Source organism: Manis javanica, chromosome 11 (assembly GCF_040802235.1).
Source record: "Manis javanica isolate MJ-LG chromosome 11, MJ_LKY, whole genome shotgun sequence".
NCBI lineage: Eukaryota > Metazoa > Chordata > Mammalia > Pholidota > Manidae > Manis > Manis javanica.
In genome coordinates this window covers 30,898,763-30,917,547 of record NC_133166.1, presented here as the reverse complement: position 1 = coordinate 30,917,547, position 18,785 = coordinate 30,898,763, and the positions used below count along the sequence as shown (strand labels likewise).

Genomic DNA, 18,785 nt, shown 5'->3' with positions numbered 1-18,785 from the left:
ATTCATTATCTTTTCCAGAAATTTGTAGTGTAAACCAGTTTTCCAGCTTCCAAAATCTTACTGACATTATAACCTGTCATCTCCTTTCACATTACTTTGCTATATATTTTTATTACTATTTTAGAGGATTTTCAGGAGGTCTTGGAGGTAAACACATTTGTTTCATCTCCCATGCTTAGCTAGAAGTCATTGATAGCTTTTCTTTTGTACTCTTCATCTTGGTACTGTTTTAAATTTGTAAATTACATACAGTTGTATTTTTGTTTTTTCTGAACTTGAATTTTAGAAGCTATTCTAAGTGTTCACTTTTCTTTTTGGAGGTTGCTTCTTGAAATGTTTATATTTAAAGCATTATGTAGGCTCTTAATGAGACTGATAGGCCAAAATATCCAAAACTTGAGAGGTTAAGTTAGCTTATCCTGGAGCTTTGAGAACTTCTTAAGATTATGAATAGGATCCTTTTTCTAATCACTTATTTCTGCTATCAAAGAAAAGTTTATTTTTATATGTTCTTGTATCTACCTACATAGCTAAACTTGCAGTAATCCAGTGTTTAGTCAATTTGCATGGATTGTCTAGGCAGATAATCATATTATGTTACACATAGTGAAAGTTTTATTGTACTGATGAGAACAATGCAATATTGTCTAATAGTAATAGCATATATGAACATAAATTTCTACCAAAGAGTGGTATAGTTTACCCATTTAAATTAAGCTTCATTTAGAGCAAATTGTTTTAGTCTTTTAAGTATACTTCATCAAAAGCTGTCCATTAAAGTTAGGCACATATATATCATACCAATTATTCTATAATAACAAAACTTTTGAAAGTTCCACTACTCTTAAATTGGCTTCTCTTCCAAAGTCTTTTGAGAACTTGTGTTTGCTCTGAACTTCAGAGAAATGTGTCTAAACTATAGAGTATACACCTGATACTGCCGTGGCCTGCCTTGACAATGGAGTTCAGTCTCCTAAAGTTTCAGTTACTTCCTTCATCTCACAAATCAGTTCTTCTTTGGTCAGAGTATAGTTCATAATAATAGTTCTTTGTTAGCACTTATTTTTTGACCTCCTTAGAAAAGAACTCTATCAACAAAACAAAATAATTCTGGGGTTGCCTAGCCTTTAAAAAGGAATTCAAGGATAATTAAACATTTTTTTGCTCATTTTGATTGTTCTCTACAAAACCAGTTTTTCTCCCCTAAAAAAAACAATAACATATGCCTGGAAAGATTTATATAATGCTTATCCCAGTATTAGTTATTTAAAAAAATTGTAAAATCTTAAACAGCCAATAATAGAAACTTCATTAAGTTATGGTACTTATATATACCTATTTGATGGTGTCTTATTCAGTCATTAAAAATAATTTGCTTAAAAATCTGTACATACTTGGGAGGATGTACACGTTACAGAACGTGGAGAAAAATAGGACTTGTAATTGTACGTATAGAATGTCATCTTTTATATGAAAAAACGCATCTAGAGATAAATGGTTACAAGACAAGTTTACATGTTTAAGAATGGAATTCATTTCTATTTTTTCTTTTCTGATCTTTCTACAATGTATTTATATAAAATGATATCCATAAGGTGATTTATAAAGATAATTTAGCAGTATAAAGAAACAGTGCATATAGAGACTTCAATTCTAGTCCTGCCTGTCACATACTACTTCTATGACCATATTACTTTTATGACATCTCCTGCCTTGGTTTCATCATTTATAAATAAGTTTTGTGGGATACAATTATATATGAAGTGTTTCACAAGTATGAGGGGTTATTGGCACTTATCTTTTGTTTACAAATGGGCAGCCTGTTTGCAAATAGTCTACTCCATACCTATGGGCAAAAGAAACAAGTAAACAAAGTTGGTATTGGTAATGCATTAATGTGTAGTCTGGCAATGTCTGTCAGTTCTAACCTTTCAGCCTTGTGTATGCCAGGTTATGCCAAAGTCTTAAAGAAAACTGAAGCTACAAACAGACATGATATCCTGAAAAGAAATCACTATATTGACCATTCCTAGATATGTTATAAAATTTTTATGAGCATGATCTGTGTGAAATTATGAAGGTCAGGTGGGAGTCTAAAACATAAGTTGTTTCAAGTACTTTATATATATATATATGACAACAATATTGTCAGCTTATATAGTCCATTCATTGTGCTATATAATATCATTCCACATAGATATGTTTGCTCAGTGACTTGAGAAAGGAGCATAGATTGTAGGCCAGTCAATTCTGACAGTTGAATCTAAATAGTTTAGGTTTTGCACCTGTGATAGCATTTTTTTTTCCTGTTTGCCAGTAAAGACACTGGGGAGAGCAAAATCCTGATTTTTATCCTGTTTGTTTAATGCTTATCATTCTGCTTATTATCTTTTATTGACTACTCTGTTTCCAGCTGTCTAAACATTATTTTACATTCCTGTCAAAAATGTTACTCAAGCTCAGGTTCAAGAATTGTAGTATCTACTCCCTCATTATTTTCCTCAGCACAGTTTTAGTTAAGGTTTGAAATGGTTCAGTCAGCTAGCATTATTATATTTCAAATCCAAATTCTATGAGAAGTACTTCTCATTGCCTTGTAGGATCATCTCTTGATAGCTGCCAGTTCTATTATTACTTAATCTTATGATACAGTGAATTTGGAAAGCAGATTTAAAGAATTTTTTAAAAAAGAATCCTTTTAAAGAAAATAATTTCTTTTCATCCTTTGAAAAAACATTTTTGTAAGTTCAATTGTGAGAACTATTGTTGATTTTCTGAATATTTGTATGTTAATATTTTCATTTGAGAACAGCATCAAATTTCCTATGAAGTATGATTCTAATGATATTTTAAATACACAGTATAAAATAGTTCCTTTATATATGTGTAATTTATATGTGAAATAAGGGATCTCATGTTTAACCAGTGTCTACTTGACTATCCGGACAGCCACTTTGTGAAAAATCTAGTAAAAAATATCTGACCAGACCTACTCTGAATTACCATTACTGTCTTAGTTGTCACATTAAACTTAGTTTTGAAGAAGTACTTACTGAATCTCTGAAAAATGATGCTTGGAATTTCCCAAAAGTTTTGCTGTTAGTACTTTTTTTAAAAAATCAGAATTTAATGAAATTCCTGTTATAATGTAAACTTAGGGAAATGAGGCCATTTGAGTAACTAAGATCTTCACTCTCATATTCTCCTTCCAGATATTATGTATTCATTATTTTCTGTTATATGAATGGATTTTCTTATAGGATTCTTTTATAAAGGGACATGTGTACTTTTTAAAATCAGTTTGCACAGTGTCTCAGTCAGTTGTAAATATATAGATATGTATGAATGTTTCGGGAAACATTAAGGGTGACTGATCTAAAAAAACTCCTACAATATTTCACCTTCAAGACAACCTTCAAATTAGTCACAGTAATGCTATGGACACTTTTGGGTATTCTGTACAATTTTTATTATATTCTGTGTACGTGTAAAGCACTTGAGAAAATTGGCACATAAGGAGCAAAATAGCATAAATGGTTGATCATTTAATTTATTAATTAGCTATTAATGATTAATAGATCTATTTACTTAGAAAGTTATTATTTGTGAACTTTCCTCTATGATGAGTATGTTTGATTTGAGAAGTCAGTATATTTGATAGAATTAGAACTAACATAAAGAGATTGCTAGTTATTAAAAACCTATAGTTTCATTTAAATTTTGTGAAAATATACATTCTGTGATATAGCTTTTAGTACCATAGTACCATTTACCAAGCCTAATGATAATGAATGACAGACCTCTAAGAGAATGGAGTTATTTGCTATTAATTCACAAAATAGATTCACTTTGTATTAGAAGAGTTATTTGTTGAATAAGTGGAATTGATGATGCCAACTGCACAGTTATATTATTTCATAACCCAAGCTCAGATACGTCTTTTCTGATTGTGAAATGCATTTTAGATAATGGTGTACCTAATTCAGGAAAAAAATTTGTTGAGAGAGAAAGATTTTGAAAGTTATTTCTGGGTTTTGCTGCCCATTGTTTAATTGGGTTGTTCATTATCTCACAGAGTTTTAAGAATTCTGTGTATATTTTGGATGACAGTACATTATTAGATTTCTCTTTTTCAAATATTTTCTACCAGTCTGTGGATTGTCTTCTCATTTTCTTAACAGTGTCTTTCACATAGCATAGCTTTTAATTTTAATGAAATCTAGCTTATCAATTATTTCCTTCGTGGTTTATTATTTTGGTGGTGTATCTAAAAGTCACTGCCAAACCAAACATTTCTCTTATGTTACTTTCTAGAAGTTTTATAGTTTTGCATTTTACATTGAGGTGTACATGCACTTTCTTTAAGTTAATTTATATGAAGAGAGTAAGGACTATGTCTAGATTCATTTTCTCATATGTGCATATCTAGTTGTTCCAGCACCATTTATTGAAAAGGTCATTTTTTCTCTACTGCTTTGCCTTTGCTCCTTTGTCAAAGTTCAGTTGACTGCATTTGTAGTCTTTTTCTGGGCTCTCTGTCCTGACTGACTGGTCTGTTTGTTTCTCCTTTCCCCAACACCACACTGTTTTGATTACTATAGCTTTACACTAAGTCTTGAAGTCAGATAATTCCACTCCTTCGATTTTGTACTTCTTCAATATTGTGTTGGCTATTCTGGGTCTTTTTCTTCTCCCTATAAACTTTAAAATCCACAAAATAACATGCTGGAAGTTTGATTCAAATTGAATTGCAGTTAGATCAATTAGGTGTGGTCTATAATTCTTTCTATACACTGTTGGGTTCAGTTTGTAAATATTTTGTTGAGGATTTTTGCACCTATGTTCATGAGAGATATTGGTCTTTAATTTCTTGTAATTTTTCTAGTTTTGGTATTTAGGATCATGCTGGCTTTATAGAACAAGTCAAGAAGTATATTCTATCTTCTTTAAGATATTATAGAGAGTTGCATAATTTTTTCTTAAATGTTTGGCAGAATTCATCAGTGAACCCATTTAAGCCTGATGCTTTTTGTTTTGGAAGGCTATAGGCTATTAATTATTGATTCAATTTCTTTAATAGATATAGGCCTATTCAGATTATCTGTTTCTTCTTGTGTGAGTTTTATCAGATCGCATCTTTCAAGGAATTGGTCCATTTCATCTAGGTTAACATCTGTGAGCATAGAGCTGTTCATAGTATTTCTTTATTAGATTTTTAATCTCCATAGGATCTGTAGTGATGTCCCCTCTTTCATTTCTGATATTAATAATTTGAATCTTCTCTCCTTTTTTTTTTAGTCTAGCTAGAGATTTGCTGATTTCAGTGATCTTTTCAAATAACCAGCTGTAGTTTTTGTTGATTTTCTGTTTTCATTTCATTGGTTTCTGCTCTAATTTTATTTCTTTCCTTCTGCTGACTTTTTTGCTCTTCTTTTTCTAGTTCCTAATCTAGAAGCTTAGATTATTGATTTCAGATCTTTCTTCTTATTTTCTAATACATATATTAATATTATAAATTTTCCTCTAAGCACAGCTTTTGCTGAATCCTAGAAATGTTGATAATTTATATTTTCATTTTCATTTAATTCAAAATATTTTAAAATTTCTTTTGCAGTTTTATCTTTGACTCATGTGTTATTTAGAAGTATGTTGTTTAATCTCCAAGTATTTTGGGATTTTTCATATGTGTTTCTGTTGTTGATTCTAGTTTATTTCTATTGTGGTCTGAGATATACATTTTCTATTTCTATTTTTTTAAATATGTTAAGGTGTTATTTTATAGCCCAGAGTGTGGTCTGCCTTGATGAACAAGGTATCTTTTTCATTGTACTTAATTGAAGACTCTTAAATTAATGAAGAGCTTTAATATAATTCTGTTTTCTATCACTGATAATACTTAGCATTTTATATTCCGTTTATTCCATGATTTGCTCTAGTGGGGGAATGTCTTTGGTTTTGGTGCTGTTCTTACATATGCTAACGTCAGTCTCAGAATGAGTGGCATCTGTGGAAATCTAGTCTGTCCTCATAAAATGTATATGCACATTAGAGGAAAGTGTTCTACATTATGAATCTGTACTTTTTAAAAATATTGGTAACATCACAGTTAGATTTTTTCAATGTGTTTATTTTTATTAAAGTACAATAAAATGCACATGTCTTAGTGTACAGCTTAATGAATTTGACATGTGTACATATTCATATAACTATCACCTAGATCAAAATACCAAATATTTTCACTAATTTTCCCCCCCTTCACCTATTTCACCCATTTCCCATCCCCCTTCCCTAGCAGTGGCACCCACCAGTCTGTTCTCTTTATGAGTCTACTTCTGTTTTGTTTGTTTATTTTTTTGGTTTTTAGATTCCACATGTAAGTGAAATTATAGTTTTTGTCCTTCTGTCTGATTTATTTCACTTAACCTAATACCTTCTAGGTCCATAGATGGAAATTCTAAAAAATGGGAAAACATGTAACATTTCTGAGATTTGTAAGTCATAAATTTTCATCATACTTTAGAAATGTGACAGTTTTTTTTCCTACCCCATTTAGTTTTGCCAACCTGGCGGGTGGCAGCTGTCGAGAGAGAGGAAGCAGCCAACGTTTTTTGTGGTGGTCCTGACAGATATTGACTCAGATCGACATTACTGCTCATGCCTAACCTTCTATGAGGCAGAGATCAATCTTCAGGTACAACTTTTCTACTCAAAGTACAGTGAAAGGGACAACATTTTGGAATCTTTTATGCCATATTTGTTCATGTTAGAACTCCCAAGTTTGAGTTCTTTGGGCTACTTTTAAAAGTCTGAGGTATTGTACTATTGCAGAAGAAAGCAAGAAGGAAAAAATTACTGTTCAAGTTTAATTGTTCTATTTTAAAATATTTATCAAAATGTGAATTTTTCTATAAATAGTATATCCATGAATGTGTTTATTAAAAAAAATAATTCTCTCATGTATCTTCTCATGGTAAACCTATGTTTTCCCCTGTCAGCCCTTCTCTTGAGGGAATCTTTCACAGAATATAGAAGCATTTAATCAGAATCTTGTAAGTAATATATCACAATACTTGATGTTATTTTTCAAGTTCCCAAGGAAATGTCAAGTCAGAATAGGTAGTGCTGGGAGTATCACTATGACAGGACTAAAATTGATAGCCTAGAACTGTGGAAACTAAAGATACTGGGTCTTGCAGGGGGTTAATTAGGGTTCTTAGTACCAAACAACTGTATCTACTTTCTCTAATTTATGCAGAAAAGCATTTATGATAACATATTGGTTAACATGTAATTTCATGGATGAGGGGTGAGAGGGAACCAATGCTGGGTACTAGGAACTGCCTAGCTTGGGGCTGTTGCAGTAGAAACCATACTTTTTTCCACTTTTTGCCTCTTGACACTTAAGATATTGGGTACTAGACAATATAACCTTCACAACTGTTGCCCTAAAAATCCAATCCACGTGCAGTCACTATCTTGCACTGGTGACTTCAGCTTTGAGTTTCATATGGGTTGTTGCCTTGTAAAGGTCAGACCGCATGAAGAATCCACCATCCTGCAGAAGAATCAGAAAAGCCTTTTTGTTGTTTTTTGTTTGTTTGCTTGTTTTGCTTTCAAGCCTCTATAGTACAAGAAGGGAACTACATAAGAGTTGGGAGAATGTTGAGTGAGTCAATCTGTATTCTCTGCTGTACTTTCTGCTACACACAGGTGAATGAGTTTCAGCACAAAGGAAAAGGGTTAGCTTGCTTTCTGAAATAGCTTCACAAAGGAGCATTTGTTGTTTTGGTTACTTTAATTAAACTCCAAGATCTGGATTTTCTAGATGTAGAAGTCTGATTTTTCAGTACAGGAGGAGACAAATAAATCACCTTTCATGATGCAGACCCACATTATTGAACTTCATTAAAACCAGCTTGCTAGTTTATTAACTCACAGTAAAAAGTTAAAAGGTTACATGGAACAAGATGTACATTATCTGCACTATCAACACATCCTCTCCTTGTCAGATCTTCGTGGGAAGCCATATCAAATGCAGAAGCATTTTGATTGTGGAAACAAATAAGAAATATTTAATGTCAGATATTTAATGCCTGCCAGAAAGAGCCCATTGTTTCTATTTGAAATTAGGGATTATGTTGTCACTGGGGACAGAAAACTTAGAAGTCTGTAACTACTATCATCTCTGCCATGGATAGTGTTTGAGTGGATATTGCCAAAAAAGAGCTGATCCAATTCCAATTGTGATCAATTCAGCCTAAATAAGAAACAGTGTTCTCCAGCCAAGAACTTCTTTATCTTTTCTAGGTGACCTTTCATTTCTATGTTCATCTTTAGAATAAGTTAATGCTGAGAATGCAGTATTTTCTTTTATTTCCATATTCTTGAGGATACCTCTTTACAACTCCCTAAAATTGCCTACTGAAACTAGCTGTGATTATTTAAGTTCTCCCTCCTCTCTCATTCATTACCAACCCCTCTCAAATAAACTGACAGTAAAGTAATACATTAAAATTGTTTGTGTGCGTGTGTGTATGTGTGTTGGGTATATAGGAACTCAACTTTTAAAACTTCTACCTGAGGGATGGGCCCCCAGTGAGGCTTGTATCCATAAGACCACCAAACTATAGCAAAGAAAGAGTTCTTAACAGGTTCTCAAAGATTTTCTGTGGCTATCTCTGCCATGGTTCAGTGAGGAGGGAACAGAGAGAAGAAACAACCATCTCCTAGTCTTTGCCTGACAGTCCTAATTACTTACTTTAAAAGCTGCTGTCTGAGGGTCAGATTTCTAATTTGGCATATATCCGGGGCTGATTTTGATCCTCCCCAGAGACCAGGAAGGCTGGCAGATGCTGTCTCCATGATTTCTCTCTTGACCAGTTCACCAGTTTTTCTGTGGAAGATGCTTGTGCACATGTCTAGCACCCTAGATTTTGCAGCTGCCACCAAACGGATGCGCCCTTTGAATCCCCTGGCTTTTGCTTTAGACTAGACTGCCCTTACAAGATATAGTAAAGAGATTTCTTTAAGCTGAAGTGAAATGGTGCTAATTAGTAACAGCAAAACATATAAAAGTAGAAATCTCACTTGTAAGGGTAAATATAACCTGATGCTGTAAAGATGGTGGGTTAATCACATATTAGAGTGGTATGGTGATTGAAAGTCAAAAGTAGTAAAAATAACTGTAACTGCAATAATTTATTAAGGGTACAGAAGATAAAAATATGTAAACTGTGACATCAAAAACATAAAATGGGTTTGGGGGAGGAAAAACATAGGACTTTAGAATACTTTCTAACTTTAGTTGATAACTTATCAATTTAAAATAGACTTTTATAAATATAAGTTGTTTTATGTAAATTTCATGTTAACCAAAAAGCAAAAACCTGTAGTAGAAACACAGAAGACAAAGAAAAAGAGATCTAAGTACACCACAACAGAAAATGATCAAATCACAGTGGATGAGAGCAAGAGAAGAAGAAAGAAACAAAAGAATTACAAAACAGCCAGAAAACATTGAACAAAATGTCAATAGTAGTACAAACTGTTGAATAATTTTTTAAATGTAAATGGACTATATTCTCCAATCTGATGGCACAGAGTAGCTGAATGAATTAAAAAAGTAAGACACAACTATATTCCATTCTATCAGAGACTCAATTGAGGATATACATAGACTGAAAGGGAAAACATAAAGGAAGATATTCCCTACCAGTGGAAACCAGAAGAAAGATATGGCAGCTATCCTCAACAGACAAAATAGACCTTCAGCTAAAAACTGTAATAAGGGACAAAGAAGGTCCTTATATAATGATAGAGTAGTCACTCATCAGGAGGATATAACAACTGTAAACATTTATGCACCTAGCATTGGTGCACCTAAATATATAAATATTAACAGATCTGAAAGGAAAAACTGATAGCAATACAATAATAGTAGAGGACTTCGGTACCCTACTTTCAGCAATGGATGGATCATCCAGACAGAAAATTAATAAGGAAAATTCACTTAAACAATTCGCTAGACCAGAGGGACCTAACAGACATATACAGAGCCTTCCATCCAGCAGCAGCAGGATACATGTTCTTCTTAAGTACAGGTGAAACAGTCTGCAGGACAGATCATAGGTTAGGCTGCAAAACAAGTCTTAATAACTCTAAGAAGATTGAAATCATATCAGGCTTCTTTTCCAAACATGAAAGTACAAAATTAGAAACCAGTTGCAAGTATCAACTGGGATATTTACAAATATGTGAAGATTAAACAACATGCTACTGAACAACCAAGGGGTCAAAGAATAAGCCAAAAGAGGGGTCAAAAAATACCTTGAGACAAGTGAAAATGGCAATACAACATACATAATCTATGGGATGAAGCAAAAGCAGATGTAAGGGGAGTTTCTAGCAGTAAACTCCTACATTAAGAAAAATAAAACTCTCCAATAAGCAACTTAAGTCTACACATTAAGGAACTAGAAAAAGAACAAGAGTCCGAAATTAATGAAAGGAAAGAAATAACAAAAATCATAATGGAAATAAATGAAATAGAGACTTTAAAAAAAGCCAAAAGGAAAGAACAAAGAAATTATTAGCTTAAAATAAAAAAGATAACCAAAATTGATAAACCTTTAGCTAAACACACTAAGGAAAAAGAGAAAGGGCTGAAATAAGATTACAAATGAAAGATATTAGGACTGATACCACACAAATACAAAGAATCATAAAAGACTATGAATAATTATGCACCAACAAATTGGACAACATGTAAGGAATGAATAAATTCCTAGAAACATACAAGACTGAATCATGAAGAAATATAAAATATGAATAGACTGTTTATTAGTGAATATATTGAAGCAGTAATCAAAAGCCTTCTACCAAAGAAATCCTATGACCAGATGGCTTTACTGGTCAATTCTACTATAAATTCGAAGAAGACTTAATACCAGTCTTCCTCAAACTCTTTTAAAAATGGAAGAAAAGGAATCACTTCTAAATTCATTTTAGAACATTACCAATTCACTGGGGCCAACCCAACATTACCCGGATACCAAAACCAGAGAAGGGTACCATAAGAAAAGAAAACATAGGCCACTCTCCTTAATGAACATAGATGTAAAAATCCTCAACAAAATGTTAGCAAATGGAATTCAGCAATACATTAAAAAAGATTATACGCCATGATCAAGTGGGATTTATATCTGAGGTGCAAGGATGGTCCAACATAAAAAAATCAATGAATGTGATACATCACATAAAAAAATAGATAAAAATCATATGATCTTACTAGAGGCAGAAAAGTTTTGAAAAAATTTAGCATCTACTCATGATGAAACTCTTTTAACAAACTGGGTCTGTAGAGAACATTCTTCAATATAATAAAAGCCATATATGAAAAGTCTAGTCAACAATGAGAAGCTGAAAGCTTTCCCTCTAACATCTGGTACAAGTCAAGGATGACCACACTTGCCCCGTGCAACATAGTACTAGAAGTCCTAGCTGGAGACTTAGGCAAGAAGAAGAAATATTAGGTTTCCAAATCATAAAGGAAGAAGTAAAACTGTTTGCAGATGACATATAGAACCATAAAGACTACCAAAAAACTGTTAGAACTAATAAATTCTGTAAAGTTACAGGATATAGAATTGATACACAAAAATCAATTGCATTTCTATACACTAACAATGAACTTTTAGACAGAGAAATTAAGAAAACCATCCCATTTATAATTGCATGAAAATAATAAGAAATATAGAAATAACTTTATCATAAAGGGAGAAATTTATACCCTGAAAATTGTAAGCCATTGATGAAAGAAATTGAAGAAGACACAATATATAGAAAGATACCCCATGCTCATGCTTTGGAAGGATTAGTAATGTTAAAATGTCCATGCCAAAATTCCACTGTTGTTTTTCACACAAAAAGAAAAAGAATCCTAAAATTCATATGGAACCACAAAAAGACCCTAGATAGTTAAAGTAATCTTGAGAGAGAAGAATAAAGTTGGAGGCATCATACATCCTGATTTCAAAGTATATTATAAAACTGCAGTAATCAAAACAGTATGGTATTGTCCTAAAAATACACATAAATCAATGGAACAGAATACAGAGCCAAGAAATAAACCCTTGGTATAAAGTAGCCAAGAATATACAGTGGCAAAAGGATAGCCCATTCAGTAAATGGTGTTGGGAAAATTGGACAGCCACAAAAAAACAAAACTGGAGCCTGGTCTTACACCAAAAACCAAAATAAATTTAAAATGGATTAAAAACTTGCACTTAAGACTTAAAAGAACACTTTGGGCACCCAACAGCAGCTTCTATGCAGTCCAACTCCACTCGTTCACCCTGGTTCCTCTTCCTCTGCAACCATGTCTGACAAACCGATTAAGACTGAGATTGAGAAATTCCATAAGCCAAAATTTAAGAAGACAAAAATGCAAGAGAAAAATGACTAAACAGGAGAAGCAAGCAGGCAAATTGTAATGAGGCCAATGAGGCCGCCATATGCACTGTTCATTCCACAAGCATTGCCTTCTTCTTTTACTTCTTTTAGCTTTTTAAGTTTGTAAGAAGTGAAGAGGTTGGATCAAGTTTAAATTACTGTGAGTTCCTTTTCGCATCAAAGAATTGAGAACTACAACAATGAAGGCTACACCTGCCTTTCCTCTCCCATCTGCCTGGCTGGCTGGCAGGGAAGGAAAAGAAATTGCGTGTTGGTGAGAAAAGAAGCTGGGTGGGATGACAGTGAAATGTAGAGTAAAAACCAAGCTGGTCCAAGGTGTCCTGCAGGCTGTGAAATGCAGGGTAATCAGAGTGCCATTTTTTGTTGTTGTTGGCTCAAATGACCTTGATTATTGAAATACACAATTTTTATATACAAATGAAAAGTTTTAAAATGTAAAAAATAATAATAATAAGTGGAACTACATGAAATTAAAAAGCTTCTGCATAGCAAAGGAAAACATAAACTCAAAAGGCAACCTACCGAATGAGAGAAAATATTTGCAAATCATGTTTCTGAGCAGGGGTTAATATCTGAAATATATAAAGAGCTCAACAACTCAATAGCAAAAAAACACAAACAAGCTGATTGTAAAATGGGTAAAGGATTTGAATAAACATTTTTCCAAGAAGGCATGGATGACCAACATGTACATGAAAAGGTGTTCAGTGTCACTAGTCATCAGAGAAATGCAAATCAGAAACAATGCTATATTATCTAACACCTGTTAGAATGGCTATCATCAAAAAGACAAGAAATGATAAGTATTGGTGAGATTGTAGAGAAAAGGGAACCCTTGTGCACTGTTGGTAGAAATGTGATTGCTGCTGTGATGAAACACAGTATGGAAGTTCCTAAAAAATTAAAATAGAACTAGCATGTGATCCAGTAATCCCACTTGTGAGTATATATTCAAAGGTAATGGAAACAGCATATCCAAAGAGCTACCTGCACTCCCATATTAGTCGCAGCAGTATTCACAGTATCCATGATAGGGAAACAACCTATGTGTCCACCACAGTTGAATGGATAAAGATGTAAGATAGCTAGGTAGGTAGATATATAGATATAGATAAAATGCAATATTATTCAGCCATGAGAAAGAAGGAAATTCTTCCATTTACAACATAGATGGACCTTAAGGGCATTATGCTAAATGAAATATGCCAGACAAAGGCAAATAATGCATGGTATCATTTATCTGTGAAATCTAAAAAAAAGTCAAACCTACAGAAATAAAAGAGTAGAATGGTGGTTGCCAGATTTTGAGGGCTCTGGTAAAAAGGTACAAACTTTCAGCTATAAGGTGAGTAAGGTCTATAGTAAAATGTAGTGACTATAGTTGATAACACTGTATTGTATAAATGAAATTTACTAAGAATAGATATTAAATGTTCTCATTAAAAAAAAGAAGATAAGTATGTGAGGCAATGGATCTGTTAATTAACTAGATGGTGGAATCCTTTCACAATGTACCATAAGTCAAATCACCACTCTAAATACCTTATAGTTTTTTCAATTATAATTCAATAAAGCTAAAAATACATTATAAAGAATTTCTAGGAACCCTAAATGAACTGACAGAAAGCAATACATGAAGACATTATAGCAATTATTTATGAAGAAGTTCTAGGAATTCTTGAGTATTTTCAAACTTACAGAAAAGTACAAGAATATTGCAAACATACATATATATGCCTTACTCATTTTCATCTATTTTCAATATTTTTACCATTTCTTACCATAAATAATATGTTATTTGTTATTTTTAATGGATCCCATCCTCCCTCCCTCCCTCTTTGTCTTTATACACCCACACACAAAAATTTTTTTCTGAACCACTTGAGAGAAATTTGCATGCAACTCCGTTTGCTCTGAAGTCTTCAGCATATATTTCATAGAAATAAGTATGATTTCTTACATAAGCATAGTATGATTATAAGTAGTTTACTGTGGAAATTTATAATCAACATTATACTCCCATCTACCAGCCATATTTCAGTTTTGTCATTTGATCTAATAATAGCCTTTATAGCCCTTTTTCTTTTTTTGTCCCTTAGTACAGGATGCATTTTTAAATCACATATTGCAATTAATTATCATTTCTTATTGTCTCCTTTCATCTAGAATAATTGCTTAGCCTTTGTCTTATAACACTGACATTTTTGAATAGTTCAGGTCCTACTGCCTCTTTTTAATAGATGGCTTATATTTTGTGTTTTTTCTGTTGCCTGTCATCTGTAGATTCAGATATGCATCAGCAGTTGGAATACAACCAACATTTGAAATACTAAGTGTATTCCTTATAAAGGTGTCCATCTCAGAGTACACATCTGGAGGCACATGTCTATCTGTCCCCCACTAATGATGTTAATTATGATAATCTATCTGGTCAGGTGATTGTCAGATCACTCCATTGTATAGTTGTTATTTTTTCACTTGCAACTAATGAGCAATCCGTGGGAAGACACTTTAAGACTATGCAAATATTCTGTTATTCATTAGTCATGACCTCCTAGATTTAGCATTTAGGGGTGATTTTTGCCTGTGCCAATTTTTATTATGATGGTTGCAAAATGATTGTTTTCTGACTCCACACTTATACCTTTACCAGTCAGCAGTTGACATTTTACTATAAGCAAGGGCTTTCCTGTCTTGTTTCTCTCTGAGCTATGGACTCATATTCCAGTTTCTTTTTACTTATAATATATAGTTAATGGCTTTCATTGCATGCATTAAGCACAAATTGTCCTAGGTTTGGCCAGGGGACACTCCTTCAGGTTAGTTCCTATATTCTTTTGACAAGGCCCTGTCACTTTTTAATCTGTCATAACAAGGTGGCTCATCTTATTCCTTCCCTTATTTCTAGCCCTGAAAGCAGCCATTTCTCTGGAGATGAGAATAATATTGGAAACCAAGATCTGTGTACCTGGAATCAATGTTTAAAAAATTACTTTGCTTTTAAAGTTCAGATGTTTTCCCATTTTCCATTTTAAGTGGAGCAATAACTTATCATTTATTTAGTTTTTTGAGTTAATTCACAGGTTAGAGTCTGCTTTTTATGAGTTTTTCCAAGATTATGAAAATGTAAGTTTTAAGAATTTTGGCTTCTATGTAATTGCATTTAAGTAGTAGGCAGTAGCCAGAATTGTATGACAGCTTTTCTGTGCTCAGACAGAAAGTCAGTATCTTTCAGAATTGGTCCAAAAAAAAATGGTACAAACAATGAGGAAAATTTGAAAAAAAGATTCAAACTCAAATGGTGTTCCTTTCTAGGTCATCATTAATGTTGTTCCCATTTTTTATGTGAACACTTAACAATGTCCTTTTTAAAAAATGTGTTTTTCTTTTATTTTTGGATCATATCATCAATTCAAAAAAATGGATCTTTTAATTCTCATTTGGTGTGAATTACTTCATACCAAATATGACACATTATTTGGAAGCCTGAAGAAGAGGAACTTAGAGACATATCCTATCCAAAGTATAATTGTGCAATTTAAAAAATGTTGGCTTTTATCTTTCAAAGATACAGTAACACTGTCAGTAATCACGAGCAAAACTTTGGCATTAAACTTCTGATAACATTTTCCCCAAATTATTCAACTAGGCAATGTGATTATAAAATTTCTTAAGTAATCAGTAAAATATGGTAGGCACGAGGTTGCTTTTTATGGCTTATCAAAAAAATGACAGAGATATCCAAATTTTTTATTGAGTTGTATCATTTTAAAGTCTCTAATGTGTTTATAAATCAGTACTAATTATATAATTCACAGATAAGACAATTTGGGTATGTCAGCAAACAAAATGTCATCAGACAGAGGGAGGGGAAGTGAATAGGGTACTCTGGGGAAATTACATGAGGAATAAAGAGGGGAATAAATACATAGAAGGCGTCTGATATGTTTCTTCTCATTTGGCTTAAAATTTAGTGTGGGAGCAAAACCAAAGCTTAAGTATAAAGATATTCCAAAGTGCCATAGGTTAAGTATCAGTTCAATGAAATTGTTAATAATTGAAGTATGAGCAGCTGGAATAAGTCTTACAGAGCTTAAAGGACTCAGTGGAAATTTGAAAAACAAGAGCTAAGGCTTAGAGTAAGGAAATAAAAAGGACAATCTAGGCAAAAAGCTTGCAGATAGGAAAAAAAAATAGTTTTACGATACAAGACTTACATGTTCCAGGAACTATGCTAAAAGTTTTGCAGCAGTTTATTTTATTCCATTTTATTTAATTCTCATGTAGTTTGTTTTATTCTCACAAGAACATTACTTGGTAGGTTTTAACATTTTATAGGTGTGGCTATAAAAGATTCTCCCAGGGACATTCAGGTGCTAAGTCAAATAGCTTGAATCTCTGCCTTCAAAGACAAGATACCACTATCAAATACTAAAACATATACTTCAAAGCTGAAAAAATTATGTCAGTGTGTTGTTGAGTTAGGAGGAATAAATGTCAAGAATAAGACCATAATTGTTCTTATTTATTTTTTCTTACTAATATCTCACAATGGAAACATTACATATCAACAGAATCTACTAATAGATTTGTTTAAATCAACAAATGTTATTTAAATAGTTGTTGAGCATTGTGAGAAAGCAAAGTCAAGTTTAAACACACATACTAAAATACAACAGTTCCAAATGATTGAGCAATTTAACAGGAAAAAATGAAATAATAAAAATGGATTTCTAAACTGATCTCTTGATGGGAAAAATTAGAGCAGTAGAGGAAATCACACACAAAACATTTGATAGGTTTATCTGAAGAACAACCCATTTTTTTCTTTGTTTCTCTTTCCCCTTCCCTGGTTATCAAACTAAACTATATTCATAGAAAATTTAGAATGTATTGGGAAAATTGAAAAAAAGAATAGTTTGGCATATTTTCTTTCGATAATAAGGCTTTTTTTAAACTATAGCTTTTTATAGACATAATCTTTGTATACTAATTGACCTTGTGGATATAACATACTTAATCTGTCTCCTCATGGGCTTTTATCTCCCCTTTGTCAATATTGTGAGTAACACTGTCATGAATATCTCTGGGAAAATGTTGATTTTCTCAAGGAGGTGTTTTGTCAATGATAATTTACCTCACTGAATTAGAAATTACAAACAGACAAGTGTGAAACTGGGCTTGATACTAATATAATCAACATTATACTCGGTAGTATTCTAAAGACTAATCCTCAGACCTTTTTCAAGAAGAGAGTCTAGTGAAATCTAGCAAGAGTAGCATAATTCAGAGATCACAATTAGAGGGTTCACAGAGCCTGACTTTATTCTGTAGTTTGTTGGATAATTTGCAACATATGCAGATATCCAAACGGGATTCTCCTTAAGGTATGAATGACAAAGATTATGCTTTTTTTGAAAGGGTTCTATTTCTGCCCTCTCCCCCTTTTTAAAATGAGAATTGCCTAATGGACAGAATGCTGGATCTTAACAGTCCCCCTGACATCCCTCACAGATGTATTTTGTAGAGAAAACCGCTCACTGAATTAGCTAGGATTAATTAATGTTATATGCTTAAAATGATATGAAGCATTAAAGCAACAAGAGAAACTTTGAGAACAAGTTCCCAAAGTCCTTCAACATTAAAATCTTTTTCCTAAATTTTGACAATTTTACACTAGAAAAGGCTACAATAAGAACTATGTATTGTTATTACTATTTTATGTAAGCACAAAAAGGATAATTACATGCAAATATATGTAATGGAAAAAATCTGAATATGTTTACAGATTTATAATTTGACTTCTCATATGTCATCTCTTCTAAAGTTTCTTTGAACGAATACCTATTTCTTGTAAAGGTTATATATGAGTACAAGAGAGTGGAAAGAGAAGTAACCCAAGAATTAAGACTGGATTTGTTAATCCCAATTATACCCTTTATGAGTCTGTTACCTGGCAATTCATTTCATATCTCTGGGCATGAAATCATGAAATTGCTAGATTGTAAAATAAAGTAGGTACCTTTAGTATTGTATTATTTTTATTATTCTATGATATTAACTATATCTGATTTTAAAGATATAATTTATCTTGCTCATAGTAGATATAGTTTAAAACTTCTACCCATATTATGATCCACAGAATACTATTCCTAATCATCTGAATAAGGCATACTTCTTAGATGAATGTGCATTACTAGAAATTATTGTTTGATATTTGTTTATAGTTAAATGTCCTATTTATTTATGGAATGTTTCAATATGCCAAGTTAAATGGCCATTAAGGTTTCAACCTATTCTTTAAGAAAATGAAG

The 18,785-nt window shown here is 32.5% G+C and overlaps 1 protein-coding gene across 4 annotated transcripts in view; it reads left to right on the top strand.

Annotated features, from left to right (window-relative positions):
* The window catches only part of SBF2 (SET binding factor 2), a 555,796-nt gene that overhangs the window by 253,721 nt on the left and 283,290 nt on the right, over positions 1-18,785 (top strand). For 2 of the 4 annotated variants that reach the window (XM_037026338.2, XM_037026340.2), the window contains exon 3: positions 6,554-6,691. The exons of the other annotated variants lie outside the window; for them this stretch is intronic. In XM_037026338.2, coding sequence (XP_036882233.2) covers positions 6,554-6,691 — 138 coding nt within the window. The remainder of the gene's footprint in view (positions 1-6,553; positions 6,692-18,785) is intronic. 4 annotated transcript variants of the gene reach the window in all.